Here is a 27547-nt window from a genome sequence, read left to right as displayed (position 1 = left end):
ATTCCATAGTGGCTTTTTTTCCTTTTCTGCCTTAGTTGTTTGTTTGCTTTTAAATTTAAGAAAACTCACTCACAGCAGATGTTTTAACAAACTGGGGCATCAAGATTTTCTAACAAAACATTCCCCCAATTACAACTGCCATCTCTGGCAGCCCATGATGGAACATATAAAGGATTAGATCCTCAGAGCAGTTCCCTGTATTGGAACCTATGGGGAAGGAATTTGAATATATTTGCATGAGTGAATCAACATATTCTACTGCATTAAATGCTAAGTATTGCCAGAAGACAGCAACAGGATTGGGGTCTTATGATTGTAATCGGTTTCAAAGTGGCATTTACACTAGAGAGCAAAATGAGGGGGAAAACAAGAAGGGAGACACCAGGTTAAATTGGTTAAAACAACCAGATTAATTCTATGTAATAATAACAGCACCACTATAATGGCATATTTTCATATATATAGCTTCTTTCATCCAAGGTTTTCAAAGCACTTTATAAAGCTAGGAACTGTAAGTAGCATTACTGAAATTGTACAAATTTTTAAGATAGTTAAGCACATAGAGTTTAAGGGACAGATTTTCAGTTCTGCATGTAGATAATTTGCGGTGAAATTATAATGATTGTGCACAGAAAGTTCGACATCACACTGCTTATTTGCACTCAGCGCTACTGTGCCATTTTTGTGGAAAAAAGAGGGCGTAAGGACCAGAGTTTTCAACGTATTAAAGTTCAGGGGATTTTAGGTAGATTCAATGTATTGCAATAAAGATTTTAATCCCAAATGTCTCATTTAATGTGTCAAAGCAACTCTTAGGAAGCCTTAGCAATATATGAATAGGATTCAAATTAACTAAATTATTGTGTTTGGGGTGTTTCATGGATTTTAAAAGTGCTAAGCAAGGGTAAACTATTGTATCAATTCAAAATCAAAACATACCAGCAAATAAAGATACATCACATCCCAAATTCTGAAAGAGCTTCTCTGTGTGGGATGCATGCATACATGTGTCTTGGAGAGACATAATCATGGAGAGGGCATGCTAAAGAATAGAAAAATATGTAACAAACCTGATAGTTGGTTTAGGATTTCCCTTTACTTCACAGCTCAACTTCACTTTCTTTTCCTCAGAATCCAGTGGAAAAATCACATTGTTTGGTTCCTGAATGAAAACTGGCCCATGCAGCGTGTTGTCATCTGTGTTACATGGAACAAAAATATGACAGGTATTGTACAGTATCTTAATATTACAAATATAAAGAAAAGTATTAGAGAAAGGTGCATCTGGTATATCATTCACCTTAGAAATGACCAACAACAACTCTTTTACTGGGAAAAGAAGCCAAAAGATTTATTCTCCAATTATACAATCTCTTATACTGCTATCTTCACACTGACTGTTGGACTTTCACTAGAGAGAACATAAACATAACCAACTGACAGATTTGAATTTCATATTGGCCCAAGTTCTGCAATTGATTGTGAACAGGCCCATCCCCCAGGCCCAAACATACTTCTATTAAAATTAGAACTTATTATTCTTGTGTGTATGGTTTACATAATTTGATGTAGACATTATCTTTACGAAACATTTTATTCTGAAACCATTTTAAATGCAATATTTAAAATAATGTGAGATGTAGGTTCATAGGTATTTACAGGGTCTGATAAAATCCTGCATGATAATTGGGTACTGTTAACCCACTGTGTACTGAAACCCCTTTGTACTGAAAGAGTTCACTGAAATACTGGCATTTCTAAGGGGTTCTTTGGCCACACAGTATTTTAAAATACTTTTCATATTATCAGATCCTTGACATAGACACTGTCTCTATTTATTTTTTGTCTTGTACAGTTCCTAGCACACAGTTGCCACTTGATGTAGCCTTATTTATGGTATTATCATCATCAACTATTATGATATTTTCATCATTATCATCATAGCATTCAACAATTACCATAAGAGCATTTTGTATCATGTACCTGGTACACGATACAGCAGTGAAGGAGTTAAGTGCTTCTTTCTATGGTCCTGATCCTGCAATGAACTCCACATGGACAGATGGGCAGACCTCTTCACCCATAGTAAGGGCATCTCTACACTTAAAATGCTAAAGTGGCACAGCTGCACCACTTCAGTGTAGACACTAACTACACTGATGGGAGAGATTCTCCCATAGATATAGGTAATCCACCTCCCTGAAAGGTGATAGCTCATTCGACAGGAGAATTCTTTCATTGACCTAGCGCTGTCTATATGAGGGATTAGATCAGTTTAACTATGCTGCTCAGGGGTGTGGATTTTTCACACCTCTGAGGCTACGTCTTCACTACGGGGATGGGGGGTCGATTTAAGATACGCAGTTACACGAATAGCATACCTGAATTCGACGTATCCGAGCCGACTTACCCCACTGTGAGGACGGCAGCAAATCGACCGCCGCGGCTCCCCCGCCGACGGCGCTTACTCCTACCTGCGTTGGTGGAGTACAAGTGTCGATTCGGGGATCGATTGTCGCGTCCTGACGAGACGCGATAATTCGATCCCTGAGAGATCGATTTCTACCCGCTGATTCAGGCGGGTAGTGAAGACGTAGCCTGAGTGAGGTAGTTAAATCGACTTAATTTTCTAGTGTAGACCAGGCCAAAGTTTATTGCAGAAAGAGCGCTTGTATGTTTAGCTACTCAGAAATACTCAGGGCAAATGGACTCTGAACTTCTCAGAAATAAAAGTGTGGTTTCCCTTCTGCCCCCTTTCCCCCCCACCCTGAAATGAAAACTAAAAATGTCCTAAATTGGTGTACAAGAGTGAAGCTATTTTAGGAAAATATCTTGATATGAAATGCAAATAATGCTGTAGCCTCTTAATATTCTACAGTAATTTAGGGAGGGAAAGTATGGATGAAAACCTAGCTAGGGTTGTATTTATTATACCCTCCTTGCTATTATCTTCTATTAATCCTTTCATTCCGCCCGGCCCTCCTTCTTCCTATTAGCTAACCTTCTCCATATTTATTTTAACCTTTATTATGCATGGAGCTAAAGGTGAGCATTGCTAAGAGATATAGGTAAACTGGTTCAATGAAAATAAAAAAGCAACCCAAACCTTCAGCCAAACATTGACTACTAGACCTTTCAGAAGATAAAAAGTTCAGTTAACTTTTCATCTCCCGCCTTCTGCTTTCAGGCTTTCTGTGCCTCCTAGACTAAAATTGGCAGCAGAATTTAAATTGTATGAGGGAGACAATGCAGGTGGCACTTCTGACCTAAGGTCTACTTGAAAGTATAAAAGAAAAAAACTCACAAAAAAGTTATCACAAGATTTCTGGTCCAATTACCTTACCTAAGAGCTTTGATGGATAAGCCTGTATAGAAACTGGAAAAGCACCTGAATTTTGCATGTTTATCTGAACCACACAATGTCCTGATTTCATAGTTAGTGTCTGAGTTAAAAATCTATCAATATATTGTTGGACTCATTGTTACCCACAATTCCTTCTACTGTTTTCTAGGAGTTATGTTAGATATAGCTGATAGGAAACACCAAATATGGCTTGTGTTTCTCACAAACGTAAAGAACAGTAATTACTAAATCAGGCCACAAAGGTATTTTAAAACTATTAATTAGGGCAAACTCCCATTGTGATCTAACTGGACTTTTTAAAACGTTGTAAAGGACTCATATTTTTACAATTATTCAGACAATTTCTGAGCTTCTTAAATTCTTATGATATGTTAATAGGAATTTCTTGTGGGATCACCCGCATTGTGTCATAATTAAACATAAAACAGTATTTCAAAAAGTAGTACCAATGTTGTTTATTTTTTATATATATATATACACATACATATACATACACGCAGTTTGTATTATAACATAAATTCATTACCATCACAGTTCATGTTTCTGAGTGATTTGATATTATCTTTAGAATAAAACTGTACACAGCATAAAGCATAAACTCTGATTTTTTTTCCTCTCAAAAATAATTTGTGTTTTCATCAACCAGTTATTGTTTTTTTAAAATGTTGTTATTCAGTATCATAAATATTGGTTGCTTGCTAGATGTCACAAGGCCCAATCAGACTCCATTTGAAGTCAGAGAGACTTTTCATTGACCTTAAAAGGAGTTTGATCTCTCCATCTGTAAAATTTCTGGAATAGGTCCTAATGCTAGAACACAATCTACATGTCAATAGGGATCTGCACAGGCCACTACTCTTGCACAAGAACCTGGAGAGCTCTTGTTGCATCGACAAATAAAAAGAAAAGAAAAGAAGGTAACCGAACCTAACCTAAACTCCGTATTCCACAAATGAGAAGTGAGGTAGACTCTGTTTACACACGTTTGCTCTCAACTACACTACTGATTGTGACCTAAGTATGGATTTAATTTGAAGCCTCCTAAAAGGCGCCAATCCCCTAATTAAGGATAAGGATTCTTAACTCAATTAACCATTTAAATTTTACATGAGGTTAGGTGATCAGTCTTCCTGGTATTACCCCTTGATCTTGTTCTGGCTCCCTACTGCCTCCTCAATGAACTCTCAGGAGAATTGGGCCTGGTCCACACTAACCCCCCACTTCGAACTAAGATACGCAACTTCAGCTATGTGAATAACGTAGCTGAAGTCAAAGTACCTTAGTTCGAACTTACCGCAGGCAGGCTCCCCCGTCGACTCCGCGAACTCCTCTCGCTGAGCTGGAGTACCAACGTCGACGGCGACCACTTCCGGGATCGATCCGGGATTAATTTATCGCATCTAGACAAGACGCGATAAATCGATCCCAGAAGATCGATTGCTTACCGCCGGACCCGGAGGTAGGTATAGACGTACCCTTGGAGAGGGTGGGAGAAAGGGAGTCACATAGAAGAGTGACAACGACGCTGGAAATGAGCAGAGGGGCTATAATCCTGTGATATAATACTCCGAAGCAATCAGATGTGAGGAAGATGCGTCTCAATGGATCCATTGCACTCATGGTCAGGCAGCTGGGAGAGCGTAGAGCTGGTGGGGGTAACCTATGATTCTAGCATATATTCAGGGACTCTACTGAATTGTTTTGAGGGGTGTCAGAAGAACCATAGCAAGTACCTCAGAAAGAAAACTCTGCTTCTGTTATGTAATGATTTGAGAGAGAGACTGCACAAAGATTATCAAGGAGCTACCTTTCCCAAATCTCCTCTCCTCAACACAAAAGGGGATGCTCTAAGGAAAGACCTGTTGTATTTATCTTTATTTTTAAATACATACTAAATATGTCTGACTGATTCATATATTATTCAAAACACATTTCACATAATCTCTACCTTCAGTTATAGCTGTGAGCAGCTCCCTGTTGCTGGCAGAAAAAGAAAGATAATAACAACAACTAATAATCACCACCTCACCTCAGGGTGAAATTGGGATGTCCTTACTCACTTCTGATATGCATAGGTACTTTATGCCTTGAGTAGCTGACTAGGCTTCAAAGGGACTACTTAAGGGGTAAAGAATGCAGCATTGGGAAGGCAATTGAAATCTGGCCCATAGGGATTATAGCTTCAACTTTTATACTGTTTGGATTTAAAACAAAAATTAAATGACATTTTAATTTCTCCAATGTTCCAAATTGTCAAAAACAGAAATGAGCATTAACAAATAACTAATTTCAATAGATGTGTTGTCCTGATGCTCAGATACTACGGTGATGGGTGCCTAGAAATATCATAGACAGACCGATTGGTCATGCTGGAATAGGGATAAGACAAACTATCCCCTCATTAGTCAGTGAACCATGCTGACGCAGATATGTACTGTATCGACTACATTATCTATGTTACACCACATCGAGGTACTTGAGTCACACTGTGTGATTGTTTCACATTATTTCAAGTGTGGTATGTCAGTTTACATTGCATCACATCATACTAAAGGTCACAGGATCACAAGAAAATATATCTCATGTTTAAAAGGGGAGGGTTGCCGTTAAGCTCAGATACTCAAACTAATAAAAAAGGCACACGGCAAACTTGTTTCTTTATTGCTGGTCTTTGGCAGACATATGATGGCTGACGCCAAAGTGTAATTTTTAAGGCTGTTTTAAGTGGCTTATTTCTACAGAGGAAGCAAGTTATCTAAAGTGCCTATATACAAATGCAAGAAGCCTGGGAAGAACTGGAAGTCCTGGCACAGTCAAGGAACTATGATGTCATTGGAATAACAGAGACTTGGTGGGATAACTCACATGACTGGAGTACTGTCATGGATGGATATAAACTGTTCAGGAAGGACAGGCAGGGCAGAAAAGGTGGGGGAGTTGCATTGTATGTAAGAGAGGAGTATGACTGCTCAGAGCTCCGGTATGAAACTGCAGAAAAACCTGAGAGTCTCTGGATTAAGTTTAGAAGCATGAGCAACAAGGGTGATGTCGTGGTGGGAGTCTGCTACAGACCACCAGACCAGGGGGATGAGGTGGACGAGGCTTTCTTCCGGCAACTAGCAGAAGTTACTAGATCACAGGCCCAGGTTCTCATGGGGGACTTTAATCACCCTGATATCTGCTGGGAGAGCAATACAGCAGTGCACAGACAATCCAGGAAGTTTTTGGAAAGTGTAGGGGACAATTTCCTGGTGCAAGTGCTGGAGGAACCAACTAGGTGCAGAGCTCTTCTAGACCTGCTGCTCACAAACTGGGAAGAATTAGTAGGGGAAGCAAAAGTGGATGGGAACCTGGGAGGCAGTGACCATGAGATGGTCGAGTTCAGGATCCTGACACATGGAAGAAAGGAGAGCAGCAGAATATGGACCCTGGACTTCAGAAAAGCAGACTTTGACTCCCTCAGGGAACTGATGGGCAGGATCCTCTGGGAGAATAACATGAGGGGGAAAGGAGTCCAGGAGAGCTGGCTGTATTTTAAAGAATCCTTATTGAGGTTGCAGGAAAAAAAATCCCAATGTGTAGAAAGAACAGTAAATATGGCAGGTGACCAGCTTGGCTTAACAGTGAAATCCTTGCTGATCTTAAACGCAAAGAAGAAGCTTACAAGAAGTGGAAGATTGGACAAATGTCCACAGAGGAGTATAAAAATATTGCTCAGACATGCAGGAGTGAAATCAGGAAGGCCAAATCACACTTGGAGTTGCAGCTAGCAAGAGATGTTAAGAGTAACAAGAAGAGTTTCTTCAGGTATGTTAGCAACAAGAAGAAAGTCAAGGAAAGTGTGGGCCCCTTACTGAATGAGGGAGGCAACCTAGTAACAGAGGATGTGGAAAAAGCTAATGTACTCAATGATTTTTTTGCCTCTGTCTTCACGAACAAGGTCAGCTCCCAGACTGCTGCACTGGGCAGCACAGTATAGGGATAAGGTGACCAGCCTTCTGTGGAAAAAGAAGTGGTTCGGGACTATTTAGAAAAACTGGATGAGCACAAGTCCATGGAGCCGGATGCGCTGCATCTGAGGGTGCTAAAGGAGTTGGCAGATGTGATTGCAGAGCCATTGGCCATTATCTTTGAAAAGTCATGGCGATCGGGGGAGATCCCGGATGACTGGAAAAAGGCTAATGTAGCGCCCATCTTTAAAAAAGGGAAGAAGGAGGATCTGGGGAACTACAGGCCAGTCAGCCTTACCTCAGTCCCTGGAAAAATCATGGAGCAGGTCCTCAAGAAATCAATTCTGAAGCACTTAGAGGAGAGGAAAGTGATCAGGAATAGTTAGCATGGATTCACCAAGGGCAAGTCATGCCTGACTAACCTAACTGCCTTCTATGAGGAGATAACTGGGTCTGTGGATGAGGGGAAAGCAGTGGATGTGTTATTCCTTGATGTTAGCAAAGCTTTTGATACAGTCTCTCACAGTATTCTTGCCAGCAAGTTAAAGAAGTATGGGCTGGATGAATGGACTATAAGGTGGAAAGAAAGCTGGCTAGATCGTCGGGCTCAACGAGTAGTGGTCAATGGCTCCATATCTAGTTGGCAGCTGGTTTCAAGTGGAGTGCCCCAGGGGTCGGTCCTGGGGCCGGTTTTGTTCAATATCTTCATTAATGATCTGGAGGATGGTGTGGACTGCACTCTCAGCAAGTTTGCAGATGACACTAAACTGGGAGGAGTGGTAGATACGCTGGAGGGTAGGGACAGGATACAGAGGGACCTAGACAAATTAGAGGATTGGGCCAAAAGAAACCCGATGAGGTTCAACAAGGACAAGTGCAGAGTCCTGCACTTAGGAAGGAAGAATCCCATGGACTGTTACAGACTAGGGACCGAATGGCTAGGAAGCAGTTCTGCAGAAAAGGACCTAGGGGTTACAGTGGACGAGAAGCTGGATATGAGTCAACTGTGTGCCCTTGTTGCCAAGAAGGCTAACGGCATTCTGGGCTGTATAAGTAGGGGCATTGCCAGCAGATCAAGGGTCGTGATCGTTGCCCTCTATTCGACATTGGTGAGGCCTCATCTGGAGTACTGTGTCTAGTTTTGGGCCCCACACTACAAGAAGGATGTGGAAAAGTTGGAAAGAGTCCAGCGGAGGGCAACAAAAATGATTGGGGGCTGGAGCACATGACTTATGAGGAGAGGCTGAGGGAACTGGGATTGTTTAGTCTGCAGAAGAGAAGAATGAGGGGGGATTTGATAGCTGCTTTCAACTACCTGAAAGGGGGTTCCAAAGAGGATGGATCTAGACTGTTCTCAGTGGTACCTGATGACAGAACAAGGAGTAATGGTCTCAAGTTGCAGTTGGGGAGGTTTAGGTTGGATATTAGGGAAAACTTTTTCACTAGGAGGGTGGTGAAGCACTGGAATGGGTTACCTAAGGAGGTGGTGGAATCTCCTTCCTTAGAGGTGTTTAAGGTCAGGCTTGACAAAGCCCTGGCTGGGATGATTTAGTTGGGAATTGGTCCTGCTTTGAGCAGGGGGTTGGACTAGATGACCTCCTGAGGTCCCTTCCAACCCTGATATTCTATGATTCTATGTGGTTCTGGTATGAAAGGTGGAGCAAGTAAACACAGTGTGCCATAAATACCTCACTCTGTGCTCGGCTCGAGAGGGACCATGGAAGAAGATTAGTTACTGCATGGACCTGATTGCAGGACTGGCGCCTAAAGAATTTGCTCTTTCATCCTCCGCCAGTGCACCAATTTTGACAAGCAGATGAGACACCAGTTTTCAAGCTTCAGCCATACTGGTTCATAAAATGTCTTCAGACATTTGATTTGGCACTGTATTTCTAAGAAATAAGTGCAACCTATTTACATCATTTTCAAGCACTGTACTGGGTAGTAAGAAAACTAGTTACAACACACAAAAGATACAGAATTCAAAGGTAGATATGGCCTCAGTTAGGTAAAATAATTTTGTTAATTGATTTAATTAATTTGTATCAAACCCATAGGAGCCAAGAACAAAATGACATCAAGTATAAGTTGATGACAGATCATTAGATCAAGTTGCTTTCCACATATTAAAATACATGCACTTGACACCTTTTAACATTTGTCTTTTACCCTCCCCACCAACTCCACCCCTCCACCAACAACTTTTCTGCTACCTAACAACAACAGGCACAGCTAAAAATACTACTTGGCTTTCAAAAGAGAAAATTGCATTGGTTGAGGAAAATAAATGAGAAATTCTGGGAGCAGCTGTCAGCATAAAAGTAGAACAAAAGAGGGAGAGAAAAATTACAACAATGCACAATTAAATTTATTTCTCAAATGTATTTCTGAGTGGCTATTCTTCCTTCTTCATTCTCTTCCTAATTACTGCCTGTGCAAAGCCAAGATAAGCAAGTCCAAACTGTTTAGTCTATAGCCCACACAGTCTTGTTGCCACAATCCAATGTATTATTGAAACCAGGACATGATTGTATCTGATAACAAATGAGCTACGCTGATTTATACCAGATGAGGATCTGGGCCAAAGAACTCTAAATACTCAGCAATTAATAAACAGAACAAAATTGCTGTCTAGTCTCTTGTATGTGGAAAACTATTATTTGCACCATAAATGATAGTCTTGATTAAATTACAATATTGCTGGATAAAAAATGAATTTAATATATACAGTATCTAGTATATCATGAGGCAAATACATTTTACTTTACTATAATATGTCATTTTGTGGGAAGAGGTTTGTTATACGATGCTTGTTATTGTAAAATAGGCAATAGCATTTAAATTCACCACAAAAATGATGAATATTTATATTGCAGTAATGACAAGAGATCTCAATCATGGATTTGAGACCCATTGGGCTAGTCGCTGTAAAAACATACACCCAAAAGATGCTCCTTGCACCAAAAGACTTACTTATCTAAATATATGTTTACTTGATGCAATGGTTAAAATAAGGATACACCTCTAACCCGATATAACGCTGTCCTCGGGAGCCAAAAAATCTTACCACTTTATAGGTGAAACTGCGTTATATCAAACTTGCTTTGATCCGCAGGAGTGCACAGCTCCCCCCTCCCCCCCCGGAGCACTGCTTTACCACGTTATATCTGAATTCGCGTTATATCGAGTCGTGTTATATCGGGGTAGAGGTGTAATGATAAAGATAGTATTAGTTTTTATAGATCTATCTATCTATCTATCTATATATTGATAGGGGCCATGGCTGAAAGATTGATAGATGGATAGATCTGTAAAGACTAAAAGACCACACCGTAGGTATCATTAAAATAATATGAAATATCATTAGTGGCCATGGGCCATGATTTACCAACTGAAAGCCTTGACATCAATGGAAGTCCTTCTATTGAGTTCAGTGAGCTTTACATCTGGCCCTAAATGGGGAGAATATTTATATGATTATTTTAATTATACTTTCTTTTCCTCCTATAAAATGATGATTCGATGTACCTACGTTTATAAAGATCTACTACCACATGATTCATGGTGCTCTCTTTGATCCTTTACTTTCCAACATCTACTGTCTGGTCTGTGTTCGTCTTAACAGATCTATTACTTTTCTGTGAAAGCACAAGAAATACCCTTCATGCGTAAGCTATGCTTTCTGTTTATGTATTTTCACAATAATAGATTCCTTTTGAATTGCATCTGTTACTCAAGACAGAGACAGCTGACTCAAAATGAACATGGAGCAAGCTTAAACTTAAGGCCAGTTGCAAACAGTGATTCACCTCCAAAAGGCATCTTTTCTTCTATCAGCAAAAATAGACAGAAGCAAAGATCAAGGTTTCGACTCCTTTGAAAAGAGCATGCTTTTCTATGCTCATGAGGCTTTCATCCAACACACACAAAATTACATTGAATTTTAGGAGAAAAACTATCTTTTAAACACAGTAGTATAGGAACTGCCAGGCTGCATTTAGTCCAGTATCGTATCTTTGACAGTGTCCAGCAATAAATACTGCAGAGGAAAGTCCCTTGCTGTTCTATTTCTATTGGGGCTGGACAGCTGTGGATCAGTGAGCAGCAACTGGCCCCCTGCAGCCACATTGTCTACTAAGTCCAAGCACAGCTCAGATATAGTTGAGAATCAGGTCCTAGGTACACAGTGGACATAGGAAAGTATCTACATTTTCACCCTTCATGTCTAGGTTCCAACACACTCGCTGGGCACTGCAGGAGAGCCCAGTCCTGAGCCACTGTCTATATTATGTATGTTCCATAGATACACAGAAGCCATGGTTTTCTTGGGCTGTCAACCCATCAACTTTCAGAAACTCTAAATTCACTATACAAATGTAAGCAGAGTCAGGATGAGCATCTTGTGGTGAATTATGGCGACTGTGGAAAAGAACTCCAGGGGCTGATCTTGTTTGCATAGGCACACCTACCCACCTGGCATCAGACAACAGCAACTGAAAGTGGTTACTTTGGCTGGTGTGGGATCCCCAGTTTCTCTGTTATTGGGGCAGGAAGAATAAAGTTTTGTTACCCTGATTCTGTGAATCAAGGCCAGTGGAACTGTTGTATGACAGAAGGACTCACCATTAACTAAGTAGCACTTGCTTGACAAGAGGCATGGGTTACAAAACCTAGTGAATTGAGAGAGGATGGGGACAGGTATTTATACCTGATGGTATGGGCCCCGAAACACCAATTGTACCACCTTCTCTCTTCACCATTGAATGTCAGAGCTAACTTTGATTCCATTAGGAGTCTAGTTACAGGCTGCTGAGCTGAATTCACTTTGGGCCAATGGTGCTCCAGCACTGGGGCTCCCTTACTATGAGCTGAAATCACAAAAAAGCTAAAGTTACTAAGAGCTGAGATCACTTAGTGCTGTGTTAACTAGTGGGGGAGCCTGAAGCTATATTGCTAAGTGGCTGGCGGAGCAGTTTGCGGGGACGGCTGGAGGAGCAGCGAGCGGCGCGGAGCCTTGCGGGGATGGTTGGAGCGGCCCAAGGAATGGCGAGCGGAGCCGTTTGCGGGGCGACTGGAGCGGCTCACAGGTCAGTGAGCGGAGCCATTTGCGGGGACGGCTGGAGCGGCTCACAGGTCGGTGAGTGGAGCAGTTCGTGGGACGGCAGGAGTGGACTGGCTCGTGGTGAAGGCTGCGGCAGAACCCCACGGAGAGACAGCTGGTCGGCCTCGGATCACGTAAGGTGCCCCTTAACACCCTGCGTGCTCCCCTTTTACTCTGGGGCTGCACTGACCAGGGACAGAGACTTTGGAGGTTGTTGGACTTTTGGGACTTTGGGTGGTTGCTGGACCCAAGAGACTTTGGGGATGTCGGACGTTGAGGACTCTGGGTGATTTTTGGGTTGCTGGGAACCAAAGGGAAAGGACACGGCCCAATTTGCTGGGGTGGGTCTTTTGCTCATGGTTTGTGTTATGAATCCTGTTTGTGGTGTTTTTTTTCAATTTAATGCTGATGTCGTTTACTTCATGTTATTAAACATTTTCTGCTACACTCAGACTTGCGAGAGGGGAAGTATTGCCTCTTAGAACCACCCAGGGGGTGGTATGTAATTGTCCCAGGTCACTGGGTGGGGGCTCGAGACGGTTTTGCATTGCGTTTATTGAAACGGAACCCCTAAATACAGAACCCGGCCCTTGCTGCTGCCAACTTAGATGGGCAGGAGGGTTACACAAAAGTAAATGAAGTAATTGGAAAACCCATCTGGAGATTTCTTTATTAACTGCAGTTTATTCTATCAAAGATAATTTCTTTATCGGAATTAAAAAAAATCTTATCTCAGTCTTAGTTTCAGTCTTTTTAATGTACAAAGTTTTATCCATGTCACTGGTGTCTAGAGCTGGACAGGACCTGGACTTTCTGTTTCAGGGAAATTCCACAATTTTGGGAAACCAATTCTGTTCCAAAATGGGACAAAACAAACAAACAAACAAATAAAAATTCTCTTGGGTCAATCAATTTTCCCCCCATTTTGGCCTCAAAATGAAATGTTGAAATTGACACGTTTCTGCAAAATATTTCACTTTTGACATATCAGAATTTTCGGATGGAAAACGGTTCCATCGGAAAAATTCCAACCAGCTCTAGGGGAGTCCCAACAAAGTGATTACTTTTGGGGGGGGAGGGCTGTTGAATTTATGTTTACAAGTCTAGCCCAGAAAGATCGCTTAGCCTACAACTAAAGGGGACCCAAGCCAGAAGTCTTCTGTCACCATCAGGAGCAAGATTCACTTGTGTGATAATTCTAGTGCCACGTGACCTGACTCACAAACTGCTACCTGGTGGCTGATGGCTCTGTGGAAATAATAGCTAAGCTGCCTGGAAAATGAGGCTAGCTCCATCCCATCTCAACATTTGTTGGAGTGCATCACAGGTTTTGCCCTCTTGTTTAATAGAAAACTGACATCTATTATTCCTTCCCTAAAACACACACTGGTTCTGGATACTTTGCTCACAGATCTGTCTTTTGCATGACTGAAAGTCCCCCAACTACTTTGGCAACTATTGCAACTACCCGCAACTACTGTGGCAGGGCTGTTTGTGGAAAGTGGCATCTTGAGGGACTGGAAAAGCAGAGACCAATTAAGTGCTACTCAGAATCAAACCTCTTCTGAGCTTTAAGACACTTTATAACCATTTGATCCTCCCTTTTGATTAGCTGAATGCTGCCCCACATGGGCTGAAAAATAAACTTTTATACCATGCACATTAAGTCAACTTTTCTGTAGTCAGAATTTTTCATCTCATTGTTTCATCGATTTATTACAACTTGATGTTTCGCCCTAATGAGCTTCTAGCCTAACTTTATTCACACTATCTTTGAGATGTAACTTAATCATGTGTAGAGAAATGCCTTTAATGTTCCCTTAGCATTATAACATCTTCAATGCATTGTACTCAAACTATCCTCCCCTCTAAGTCTTCTGTTTATGCAAAGCCCTTTCCCTGTTTTCTTCCACCCATCTCCACCACTCTATATTTAATTCACCTCAGCTACTTTTACTGAAGCTTCATTACCACTTGTTATGGAAGAAATCTGAATTAATATTGTATAATTTTCTGAAAAAATGCATAGAATATGCACAGAAAGCACAGAAAGACTCAGATATTTTACTCAGACAGGGATCTGCCCAAGGATATATATATTTGACTTCTGTTGACATCAGCAGCATCAGGGCAACCTTCCAAGTGCTGGACTTAGCTTCCTCTGATTATGCCATGAATATATCACACAGATAAAAAAAGAACAGGAGTACTTGTGGCACCTTAGAGACTATCAAGTACTCCTGTTCTTTTTGCGGATACATACTAACACGGCTGCTACTCTGAAACAGATAAAAAAAAATCAAGCTTGGGGGGGGTCTAAGTATGATCCTCATCAGGGGATCACCATGTCCCCAAAAAGTTGACTCCGATGCCAAGTCACAAGGAGTTCAGTAATGAGTTTAAAGCATAGATACTGGTTTAATGGCATGATAATAACCTAGTTTTGTTTTTGTTTAAGTCACCCATTATAGGTTGTAAAAGCAGCAAAGAGTCCTGTGGCACCTTATAGACTAACAGACGTATTGGAGCATGAACTTTCGTGCATGAATACCCACTTCGTCGGATGCATGTAGTGGAAATTTCCAGAGGCAGGTATAAATATGCAAGCAAGAGTGAGTCAGGCTAGAGATAACGAGGTTAGTTCAATCAGGGAGGATGAGGCCCTCTTCTAGCAGTTGAGGTGTGAACACCAAGGGAGGAGAAACTGCTTTTGTAGTTGGCTAGCCATTCACAGTCTTTGTTTAATCCTGAGCTGATGGTGTCAAATTTGCAGATGAACTGAAGCTCAGCAGTTTCTCTTTGAAGTCTGGTCCTGAATTTTTTTTGCTGCAGGATGGCTACCTTTAAATCTGCTATTGTGTGTCCAGGGAGATTGAAGTGTTCTCCTACAGGTTTTTATATATTGCCATTCCTAATATCTGATTTGTGTCCATTTATCCTTTTACGTAGGGACTGTCCAGTTTGGCCGACGTAAATAGCAGAGGGGCATTGTTGGCATATGGTGGTGTATATTACATTGGTGGACATGCAGGTGAATGAGCCAGTGATGGTGTGGCTGATCTGGTTAGGTCCTGTGATGGTGTCGCTGGTGTAGATATGTGGGCAGAGTTGGCATCGAGGTTTGTTGCATGGATTGGTTCCTGAGTTAGAGTTACTATGGTACGGTGTGTAGTTACTGGTGAGAATATGCTTCAGGTTGGCGGGTTGTCTGTGGGTGAGGACTGGCCTGCCACCCAAGGCCGGTGAAAGTGAGCGATCATTGTCCAGGATGGGTTGTAAATCACTGATGATGCGTTGGAGAGGTTTTAGCTGGGGACTGTATGTGATGGCCGGTGGAGTTCTGTTGGTTTCTTTCTTGGGCTTGTCTTGCAGTAGGAGGCTTCTGGGTACACGTCTGGCTCTGTTGATCTCTTTCCTTATCTCCTCGTGTGGGTATCATAGTTTTGAGAATGCTTGGTGAAGATTTTGTAGGTGTTGGTCTCTGTCTGAGGGGTTGGAGCAGATGCGGTTGTACCTCAGTGCTTGGCTGTAGACAATGGATCGTGTGGTGTGTCCGGGATGGAAGCTGGAGGCATGAAGGTAGGCATAGCTATCGGTGGGTTTTTGGTATAGGGTGGTGTTAATGTGACAGTCACTTATTTGCACTGTGGTGTCTAGAAAGTGGACCTCCCGTGTAGATTGATCCAGGCTGAGGTTGATGGTGGGGTGGAAGCTGTTGAGATCGTGGTGGAATTTTTCCAGAGTCTCCTTCCCATGGGTCCAGACGATGAAGATGTCATAAATGTAGTGTAGGTAGAGAAGGGGCATGAGTGGACGAGAGCTGAGGAAGCGTTGTTCCAGGTTAGCCATAAAAATGTTGGCATATTGTGGGGCCATATGGGTACCCATAGCGGTGCCACTGGTCTGGAGGTATATACTGTTATCAAATTTGAAATAGTTGTGTGTGAGGATAAAGTCACAGAGCTCAGTTGTGCTGTGGCATCATCAGGGATACTGTTCCTGACAGCTTGTATTCCATCTGTGTGTGGGATGTTTGTTTAGAGAGCCTCTACATCCATGGTGGTTAGGATGGTGTTTTCTGGAAGGCCACCAATGCATTGTAGTTTTCTCAGGAAATCAGTGGTATCACGGAGATAGCTGGGAGTGCTGGTGGCGTAGGGTCTGAGTAGAGAGTCCACATATCCAGACAGTCCTTCAGTGAGAGTGCCAATGCCCGAGATGATGGGGTGTCCAGGATTTCTGGGTTTGTGGATCTTGGGTGGTAGATAGAACAACCCCGGTCAGGGCTCTAAGGGTATGTTGATTTGTTCCTGTGTTAGTGTAGGGAGTGTCCTGAGTAAATGGTGCAGTTTCTTAGTGTATTCCTCAGTGGGATCTGAGGGAAGTGGCCTGTAGAATTTGGTATTGGAGAGTTGTCTGGCAGCCTCCTTTTGGTAGTCAGGCCTGTTCATGACGACAACAGCACCTCCTTTATCAGCCTCTTTGATTATAATATCAGGGTGGTTTCTGAGACTGTGGCTGGCATTGCGTTCTGTACGACTGAGGTTATGAGGCAAGCGATGTTGTTTTTCCACAATTTCTGCCTGTGCACGTCGGCGGAAGCATTCTACGTATAGGTCCAGACTGTTATTTCGACCCTCAGGAGGAGTCCATGTGGACTTCTTCTGACTCACTCTTGCTTGCATATTTATACCTGCCTCTGGAAATTTCCACTACATGCATCTGACGAAGTGGGTATTCACCCACGAAAGCTCATGCTCCAATACGTCTGTTAGTCTATAAGGTGCCACAGGACTCTTTGCTGCTTTTACAGATCCAGACTAACACGGCTACCCCTCTGATACTTGACACCATTATATGTTGGCTATTTGTCAGTTTGTAAGATCTAATAAGAATATTGAAATCAGCTGTTATATCCCCACAGCTCTCACTTCTCCCCAACCTTCATTTATTTATTTATTTAAACGTTCAGGTCAATTTTATCTGACCCTCCCTCTACTTGCTTTGCCATAAACAGTGTACAAATAGCAGGAAATATGGTAGAAGCAAACCTGTTTGCACATTTTCCCCCTCTATATACACTTTAGGGCACATTTTCTATATCCCCCTAGTATGTACCTGTAAAATTGCAAGTGCACTTATTTGCCTGTGCAAAAAATAAGTGCACTTATTTGCCTGTGCAAAATTGCATTTATGAATGCAATTACCCATTTCATGAGAGTAACAATAGGAATTTACAGACTCAAATGGGTATGCACACATATTTTGAAGATACACTTTAGGAGGCTCTTTAGAATATTTTCCATGTGGAAATACCATGTGGTATTTAAATTATATGCAAATGATATATATGCAACTTATATTTGACATCTTGGTTTTATGTTCAGTCATATATTTATTCAGATATTTTAAATTACAGGAAAATGTATTATTTCATATGTTACTGAGTCACTAATGCATCATATGAAAAGATACTATATACCTGGGGTAGGCAACCTATGGCACGCGTGCCGAAGGCGGCACGCAAGCTGATTTTCAGTGGCACTCACACTGCCTGGGTCCTGGCCCACTGCTCCAGGGGCTCTGCATTTTAATTTAATTTTAAATGAAGTTTCTTAAACATTTTTAATAACCTTATTTACTTTACATACAACAATAGTTTAGTTATAGATGATAGTCTTATAGAAAGAGATTTTCTAAAAACGTTAAAATGTATGACTGGCAAGCGAAACCTTAAATTAGAGTGAATAAATGAAGACTCGGCACACCACTTCTGAAAGCTGGCCGACCCCTGCAATATACCGTTTATTTCCTTTACACATGGGGTGGTCCACTACAATTTTAAAACTAGAGGTTTCCTCAATTTCCAAAATCTAATACAACATTTGGTTAAAAGAAACCATGAAGATCCTGCAAACTTTTTGTTTATCTACAGTACATTTTCTGTATCCAGCAGTCAAAACCTAAGGCAAAATAAGAAAGCAATCAGCAGGCTGCTAAGTACTAAGTACTTGCTGTCTGTCTGTACATTTATTAAAATGAAACTTGAAAGGAGTTTAAACATTTTATTTCAAATGAACAGGTGGAAGCCATTCTTATTCTCTCTGAACATTATACTCAGTGATTGATATTGTTAGCTAAATGGAACTTTTAAAATTTCCATTGAAAATTATGGCCAATTTGAGAGACGGTTTAATTGAATATTTCATACGGTTGGGAAAGCTAATAAAACTGAAGAGAGAATTCTTGGAATATATCCAGTTTAAATGATAAAAATCCTTTTCTTGTTTTCTTCCTAGGGAATTAGTTTTAACTACCTACGCCAGTGTATTTTCATACAGAGTTACAAATCGGTATTTCTGCAAGACAAAATTGTGCCTTGGGAACAGCAACTCTTTTCAAGAAAATAAAAAGCCAGATAGATTGGACAGCTGAAGGGCATCACTGATTAAAACAACATAATGCTCTTCAAGGTGAGTCAGTTGTACCAAGACTTTCAGAGCAGAAAAGAACTAAAACTCACTCTCAATTTCTCTCTATTTTTTTTGTTGCCTATCACTTCAATTACCTTCATTACATCAAGTGCACAAACATATCCTGCTAATAATATTTAACTGATAAGAATGAGATTTCACATAAGACATTTCTAATACAATAAATAAATAATAATATTAATAATAATGTGGGTTTTTTTTATAAACAAGTTGCACCAGGCATTTTTGGTGTGATGCAGTGCAGTAAAAAAAAAAAAAATGTAAAAACTCCTGCATAAAAAGCTGTTTTAGGGAGGAGGCTTTCCAACCTCTGCATGCATGCTTGGCATGCTTCCCTGGCTAACAGAACTGCGGATAATGCCTGCACCACAGCCACACCACTTGCTTTTAAGAAACCAAGATAGTCAAGATCAGACATGCAACCATGAGCATTCTCATCATAAACCAATTTGAATCCTTTGAGGATCAATATCATCATACCCCACAGATCTCAAAGACAAAGGGTCTGGCGACACCAACCCACAGCTGATCTATCTTAGCCATGGAGAACACAACAAATTCATCACAGATAATTGAAGAGAGTATTACCAAGCTGAGGCACTCAGCTTAGTAAAATGGCAAACACCTGGATGGATGGTTGCTGGTGGTTTCTGTAGGTGAGTACAAGCAATCCCTCTTGATCTCAGTCACATCACTTTTGCAACTCTGAACAAAGGCCTACAGAAGACCATACTCCAAGCAGCTCCCCCAGTTATCTTCTCTCTCGTCTCTCCTTCACTTCTCACAGATCATGGTTATGCTAAGTGCAAGCTGCTGTGGAGTCGAGAGAACTGTCTAACAGGTGATGTATGTCATTGAGCCAATTGACACTTTGTCAGATATACCTTGCCACCAGTAACAGGACCACAAAAAATCCATAGTTTTCCTTAGCCTCTGAGGATGCGAAGAAATAAAGCTATTCCAGTGTTAATTTAGCTGTGGAAGAGTTCCAGTACTGAAATGGATGTGGGAATGGATAGATCACTGTATGAGAGTAAATTAAGTGTCTGAAATATTTGAATCAAAGTCAAAGACAAGGCTAAATATACCTCCAGTCCAATAGAAGTGGACTTTACTCAAAGGTCACGGAGCAGAGTCTATCATTCACTGAGCCAGGGAGAACGAGTATGACTCTATAGCCTTGGAGTTGGGCATTCCCCTGGGGGTGGGAACAACAGCCCTTGCTCCAATTAATCTTTAACTATTTATACAAAGTGGAATGCCTTCAACAGGAGATACCAAGAACACCCCATCCCAGAAAAGCCACTAGCCTGGGAGAAGTAACACCTGACTTCAAGTCCCTGCTTCAGTTGTGGGTCTGCCACATCCCAGGTGAGTGCCCTAACCACTGAGCTATTGGTTATAGAGGGTCACCACTACTACCACCACCACCTGCTCCTCCTTCGTTTTGAGAATGGTGCCTCAGTCTCCCTGTGAATCTAGCCTGAGAAATTAAAATGTTTCCTTTTTAAAATGTCAAATTAACAGTATCAACATTTTCCATCCCCCCCTCCACTTTTTTATTAGACTTTAACTTGTGTCATCCCTATAGTTCCACACTATGATCATGATCACAGATGCTTTCTCTTCAGTCCAGGACAAAAGCACAGGGTTTCTGGATTACTGACACAAATGTGCTGACACCAACCTTCCATATAGTCAGCCCACCACCGCTGACCACAGCTAATAGCAAATATATTCACACTACTCCATTAGGATTACTTATATTAGCCCAATACAATGCATGATACAATGTATAATTACAATGCATATAAAGAATACATAAAACACAAGGAGAATCTCTAAGTCCCTTGACATGAGATAAGTTATCAAGGAGAGACAGGCCCCACAGCATATTTATTAATGACCAAGTCATTTGTTGTTTTCAATTTCTGAAAGTTAGGAATTGCTCAAGGGACTTTTCTGAAAAGTAGTTTAAAAACAAAGTCAGTCCTGTGCTGATGTCTTATAGTTAAGTTTGAGCCTAGAGGAAATCATTAGAGTAAAGCTGTACATCTATGGAAATACAGGAGTATAATGGGAACTTCGAAATACCAACCCTTAACTATAGCAATACCTCTAGCGGTACTATAGGATGAAGAAAAAATACAAAGAACTTCAGGAAGAAAAACAGGAATAAACATGCATCTTCAAAAGCAGATGGAGAATGAATTTATCTATTATTCATCCGAGTTATATGAGTTTTACAGCTAGCAATAGGTGAATTAAGTCAAAGTCAAAAACTCCACTGAAACTTTTGCTTATTTCACAAATTAAAGACGTTGCATCTACAAGTTTTAAAAGTTTTTTTAATCTATTTTTTTTTACATGTGCCTCTTCTTATGAGTTTGGGTTGTTCCCATAACTGTTAGAACATCATTGGAGTTTGGACATTACATCCATACTTTTGGGGCTTATCGGAACCAAGCCAAACCCACACTCTGAAACTTGGTTCTTCAGTTGCTGGTTATTTCTTCCCTTTTGATCTTCTTCACTCTCCCAAACATACATACAGTAAAAATTGAGGGTATTATGCTATCTACCTAATTAATTCAAAGTTTATTGCTTATACACACTATTAAGTTTCTCATGAGCTCCTCCTCCACTAGCATATAGAGAACCAAACTAAACAGATACGGTACAGTATTATAGAAATTTTATGCCCAGGCTTATTTAAACTCTGTCATATTTGTGGGGAGGAGAAAGAGAAGGTCAAGTTGGAAGTTGTTCTGAAGTATATGTGCCCATTCATGTACTACTCTTTGCAGTAAATTTTACCAATTGCAGTCGGACTTCATCAAATTGATATCTTTGCCTAACACATTAAAACTAAAATGGGGTCAGTTGTTTTGTTTGGTTTTGAATAATATTGTACATTTATTTTACATCAAAGTTCAGGCACATCTCTAGTGAACATACAGTTTCAAGAAAATTACTGCACATTTTATAGTTAATTCTTCCAGGTCAGGGCTTTTTGTAGTTCAAGTTGGGGAGGTCAGTCAATGACAGGGGGACCCAGTTGGGATTCATTATTTTTTTAAGGGAGAATTTTCTGCTGTTGGTAGCCTGCTCCAAGAATGTCATTATTCGCAACCATTTACACAATGGCTTCTAACCATCTTCTTTCTATTCTTCATCCTCACCGGCCACTGTGATGGTCTGTCACAGATACTACAATGAGGTGCAAGTCATGTTGCATATCTGATGAATTGTGGCCTTGAGTATTTGTAACTCAAAGCTGATTGCTTGTATACACCAGAAATTATTCTATTAACAAGTTTCTCATGAGCTCCTCCTCCATTAGGGGAATGGAACTTGGATTGGGGCAAACTAGCTGTGGTTCAGTCTTGACAAGAGTGACAGGATGCTTGTGGGCTGACAAATAGCTCCTGCCTCTATTTTTGATAAAGTATGTTCGTTCTTTGTCAAACAGTTTTGATTTTGTGGGTACCCTTGAAGACTTCTGTTACCAAACTATCATTTGGGTCTGATAACCAAGAACATCTTTTTCATTGGCATGTGGCCTTTCCTGTCTGATCTGACTCTCTCCACAGCAATCCATGCAACTTCCTTGCTGCATTATTGCACTGAACTTTACTTGGAGCTACTCTAGAAGATCGCTCAGGAGCTCCCTCTAGTTCAGAATGTTGTTAGGTAAGTGATGAATTTTCTCTAGGGACCGTCCTGGTTTGCTATTCACTTTTGGGTACAATTCAAGTACAGTGAATCCTCACTTAAAGTCGTCCTGGTTAACGATGTTTCGTTATTACGTTGCTGATCAATTAGGGAATATGCTCATTTAAAGTTGTGTAATGCTCCCTTCTAACGTCGTTTGGCAGCCACCTGCTTTGTCTATGGCTTGCAGGAAGAACAGCCTGTTGCAGCTAGCTGGTGGGGGCTTGGAACCAGGGTGAACCGGCAGCCCCCCTATCAGCTCCCCGTTCCCCTAAGTTCCCTTTACAGCAGCTGTCCAGCAGGCTAGCAATTGCAGCTGTCCCTCCCCCCACTGCCATGTGCTGCTCCTGCCCTCTGCCTTGGAGCTGCTCCCCGAGACTCCTGCTTGCTGTGCGGGGGGAATGGGGGGAAGTAGGAAGAGGGGGGCTAATGTCAGGGTGTCCCCCTCCCTCCTGCACCCCGCTCAGGACGAAGGGAGCTTGCAGCAGCTACGGTCTCAGCAAGCTGATCTAATTAACAAGGCATTGTACTTAAAGGGGAAATGCGCATATCTCCCTCCATTCCCACTGCCTTGTAGAGTGAGAGAGTTAATCCTTGAGGGCTCAGCAAATTGCTGGTTCATCATTTAGCAGTAAGGGAAATATCCCACCCTCTGACTCCTCCACCTCAACCAAGCTTCACAATCATCATCACTGGGTACCAGTATTAAATTGTTTGATTAAAACTTATACTGTGTGTGTATATATAATATAGTCTTTTGTCTGGTGAAAAAAATTTCCCTGGAACCTAACCCCCTCATTTACATTAATTTTTACGGAGAAATTGGATTCACTTAACCTCATTTCACTTAAAGTTGCATTTTTCAGGAACATAACTACAACGTTAAGTGAGGAGTTACTGTAGTTATCTTTGATGTAACAGCTTCCTATCTAGTTGAGAGTCTTCATCTCTCTTTAGGTGCTTTCATGACAATTTAGGTCATCTGAGCTCCTTAAACTCAAAATCTCTAGATAATAAACACGAGGGTTCTTAAGGAAAGGAAAGTATTCTCTTGGCAGATTATACAAAAGCCAGGCTACAAAAACTATTTTTCCACTAAAGAAAACATTAGTCAATAAAAGTTATGGAAAAACCACCTTACACAAGTCTGTAAAATATTGGAGACTGGAGTAACCATTAATCCCTGTATCATCTAATGGTTAGAAAGCTAAAGTGAATTCTTAAAATATATGCACAGGTTCTAAACTAATTGAAGAGAACAACCTTTTGCAGAAATCCTCAAGGTGAAAGGAATTCTCTTTCAATAGCAACTTTAGTGGAGAGCCTGATGTTTTTATTTTCAGGTCGAAGTACATCAAGCAACATCAGAAGTAAAGCTGATTCCTGCCAACTTTTTATCCTGCTATTTATAGAAAGGTTTAGGCAAGGGATTCGGTTCTCAAATATTTGTGAATAAGCAGATAAAATTACCAATGAGTAATTAAATACTTCTCCTGGGTAGGAGCAAATACTAGATAATCTGTCTGGCATGTTTCTTTAACTGAAGGATGTGGAACCTAATTTGCACTCACTGGATTGCAATTGTGCTGTATTCTGTTACCTAACAGAGCGGCCAAAATACATTTTTCTATGTCATAGTTGCATATTTTGTAAATAAAGCAGGAAACATGACACAATATTGCAGAGTAACAGCATTACTGGTCTTGCTTCAATGAAGGCAACAGGATACACCAGGAGTACTTTAGGCCCTGGATGTTTATAGTTGTAACATTTTAAGAGGACTAGTGCTTACATGTAAGAATTGTGAGCTGGTAACTGGTATAAATACGTAGTTGGCTGTATCCAGTATAAGCAAGGCTGCTGCGCAATTACGGAAATCTTGGGAATATTTTTTAAAAGGAGAGTGTGGTTAATTTTAACATGCATGTTTTAACGGTAATAGTAGATCAAAAGCAGGTTTTTAAATTTATACACAGTGAAGAGTAAAATGGTAGTTAACCAATTCAATAAAAATCCATGTGGGTCTACCTACATGTTTTGCCTTGACAACAATAGGAGCACTTAAAACAGTGCTCTTGGGAGGACATAATAACAGGATTCAAGGGAATGGGTGTGATGAAATTTCATCATATCCACCTGTCAAAAAGTAAGTGTTTTCTATGGCTGTATTTCATTTTAGGATTAAAGAAGCATGCAGTATCTGAGTGATTGATTTGGGTTCTTCATCTTCTCTCTTGCTCTCTCTCTTCTGGATTTGGTTAAAAGTACTTGAAGGTAATTCTGTGCTAACATTCCCACAGATCTACCAATGAACTGTAATCTGACTTCTGGTAACCCTGATTCTCCCCCTTCTTCCCCCCACGAAAAAGAGACTTAAAGATGTGTGGCTGCTTTGTGATGGGCATAAACACTTTCTCTCTCTCATTCTGGGCCCCATGGGGTGTAACCAAGTTTTATAACCCCCTGCCTCTACCCCTCTGTTTTGACTGCATCTTTCATGGCTCAAGACTGACCAATGTAACTGTTCCAGGGATCCCCTATAGGTTTTTCTCTCCAAAACTGAGTGGTGCTTCAATTATTGATAGATAACTATAGCCATATATGAATTAAATGTATATTATAAAAATTAAATGTATAACTATTTTATACGTAGTTTGTAAACTCTTTGGGACAGAGACCATTTTTGTACCAGCACCTGGCACAACACACTCCAGAGCCATAATGGGCTTCTAGGTGCTATTGTGTTACAAATAATAACTAATTATCGTAAGATCACAATAACTGTACTGTATTGAATAAATACTGTACTGAAATTTCTCTTTTTCAGCAAGGAAATTTTTTTTTTTAAAAGGAACTCAAGTTAATTCAGTTAAATTGATTCTGCAGGAATGGTCAAGAGACATCGTAAAAGAGCAAAGGCCCCAATTCTACCATCACAAAATAGGGATAATAGGCAACTTGTATCCTGTGGTGGGAGAATCAGGCCTGGATGGTATATTTCAAAAGAGTCTGGGTGAGTTAGGCACCTAAGCATCATTGACAATTCAAAGAGAGAGTGGTGCCTAACTCACTTAGGCTCTTTTGAAAATCTCACCCTTTGGCTGTTGTGTGTCTGGTCTTATATAGTGGCTTTGATGTTTACATGTTAGTGTTATAGCAACATCCTCAAACATGGAATGGATGGAATGGAAAGATGATTTTTTTTTAACAGAACAATGTAATGTTTAATTTTAAAACAAAAAGGAGGGGTGGGGCAGGCTAGTAAGCAATATAGCAGTAGCTATTAAATAGGTCAGCTGACTAAACTGGAGACACTTCTGAAGAGGAAGCATACCAAATTTAAATGGGTTGACTGGCCAAGCCTGGCTGATAGGTGGCCACCTACTGTGTTATATAAAGAAGCTCTTTTAAAGACAGGTAGGTAGGTTGGTTGAGGCGTGAGGGTTGCAGAGAGGGGTAAGACTGTTAAAGTCCAAAGAGGGAGGAGAGTGGGACGGGCCCTGTAGAGATGATAGGGAGGGATACAGATTCAAATGATTTCAGGGGCTCACCATTTCGATTAGATTCTTCTCTCTTTATTTCACACAGGTTAATCCCTCCTTTTAATACTGGTTTAATCACTCAAGTAAATGGTATATTAAACGGACAGTTTCTAATTACTGGAGACACAATCATAGTTTTGGAAAAATACCTGGCAATACCTGGAAAGTAAGGTCGTCTTCACTATTTTCACATTGGCTGTGCTAGATCATGCTTAAAACAGCCAGTTTTAATATGCTGAGAAAAACAGCAATGATCTGATCTAGCAAAGCAAAGATTAAAAGAAGTAGGTTGAAGAAAAAGCACTTTGCTGTTCCCTGTATAAATCAATTTACCCTCATGTTTTAATCCTTTAAAACTATACGGGATCATTGTAAAAACAGTCACACTTTTAACAGACCCCTTTTATTGACATTACAGCTGCTTTTATAGAAAGACTGCAATTGAATTAAATTGTAAACAGATTCCTAAAAAAAGAGAGTTTGGGATTTGCATTTTTCCTACTGAATTTCAATAAAAGGAAGAATAAGGAAGGATCACAAGGGAGATAAGCACAGTCTTTCCCAAGATTTATTTATATCTACAATTACTTTGGATAATATTCATATATTTTTATATACTTAAGTTACCAGTGGGACCAATATGCTTATGCTTTGGAGGGAGAGGCCTGTCAATAGCTCGATTATAACTCCCTCACTTGGGATGTATGTAACTCAGAGTATGCCTGTACTACAAATTAAACATGATGTTCCAGATCTCAGCCCAGGAGCAAATTTTTTTCACATTGGAAAAGCTTCTGTAGTAACTTGTGGGGAAAACCACCAGAGGAGAGGGAGATACCCACCAAAGAACTTGGAGGGTGAAGTGTATCTATTTATTACAGCTGACTGGGAATTTTTTGACAAACTTTTATTCATTAAAAAATGCCAATTCACCAAGTATTGGTTCTGACAAAAATTTAATTGAGAAGGTTCCTCAGGTCCAGGATGGAATCTCTCTCTCTCTCTCTCTCACTCACTCCAGAATAACCAATGACCCAATGGTTAAGGTACTTACCTGGGAGGTGGGAGACTGAGGTTAAAGTCTTTACTCTGCTTGATTCTTGTTTTCCAGCCAGCTCTACTATTTATGTCCATTCTATTACAATCTAATGCTAGAGAAATTTAGCTTCTAAACGCTTGCCTCATAACACAAACCAGGCTGGTATATTACACCCTAAATTAAACCATGCATCCTGCCCTCTGTTATTATTTACAGCAGTTATAGTCTACCGCCCAACAAAGGCAGGCACAATAAAGAAATATTTTTATGCACAGATTTCAACACTATTGGAAGAATTGCCAGGGAAGGGCAACCTCTTCATCTTTATTCATTCATTCATTGG

General features: G+C 40.7%; 1 protein-coding gene across 7 annotated transcripts in view; it reads right to left on the bottom strand.

Annotated features, from left to right (window-relative positions):
* CNTN4 (contactin 4) overlaps nucleotides 1-27547 on the bottom strand; it is a 642022-nt gene that overhangs the window by 223867 nt on the left and 390608 nt on the right. For all 7 annotated transcript variants that reach the window (XM_034775263.1, XM_034775267.1, XM_034775265.1 and 4 more), the window contains one exon: nucleotides 1071-1197. In XM_034775263.1, coding sequence (XP_034631154.1) covers nucleotides 1071-1197 — 127 coding nt within the window. The remainder of the gene's footprint in view (nucleotides 1-1070; nucleotides 1198-27547) is intronic.

The sequence above is a fragment of the Trachemys scripta genome, chromosome 7, assembly GCF_013100865.1.
Source record: "Trachemys scripta elegans isolate TJP31775 chromosome 7, CAS_Tse_1.0, whole genome shotgun sequence".
Lineage (NCBI taxonomy): Eukaryota > Metazoa > Chordata > Testudines > Emydidae > Trachemys > Trachemys scripta.
The sequence above is the reverse complement of the archived record's forward strand: the minus strand, read 5'-3'. Positions and strand labels throughout refer to the sequence as shown.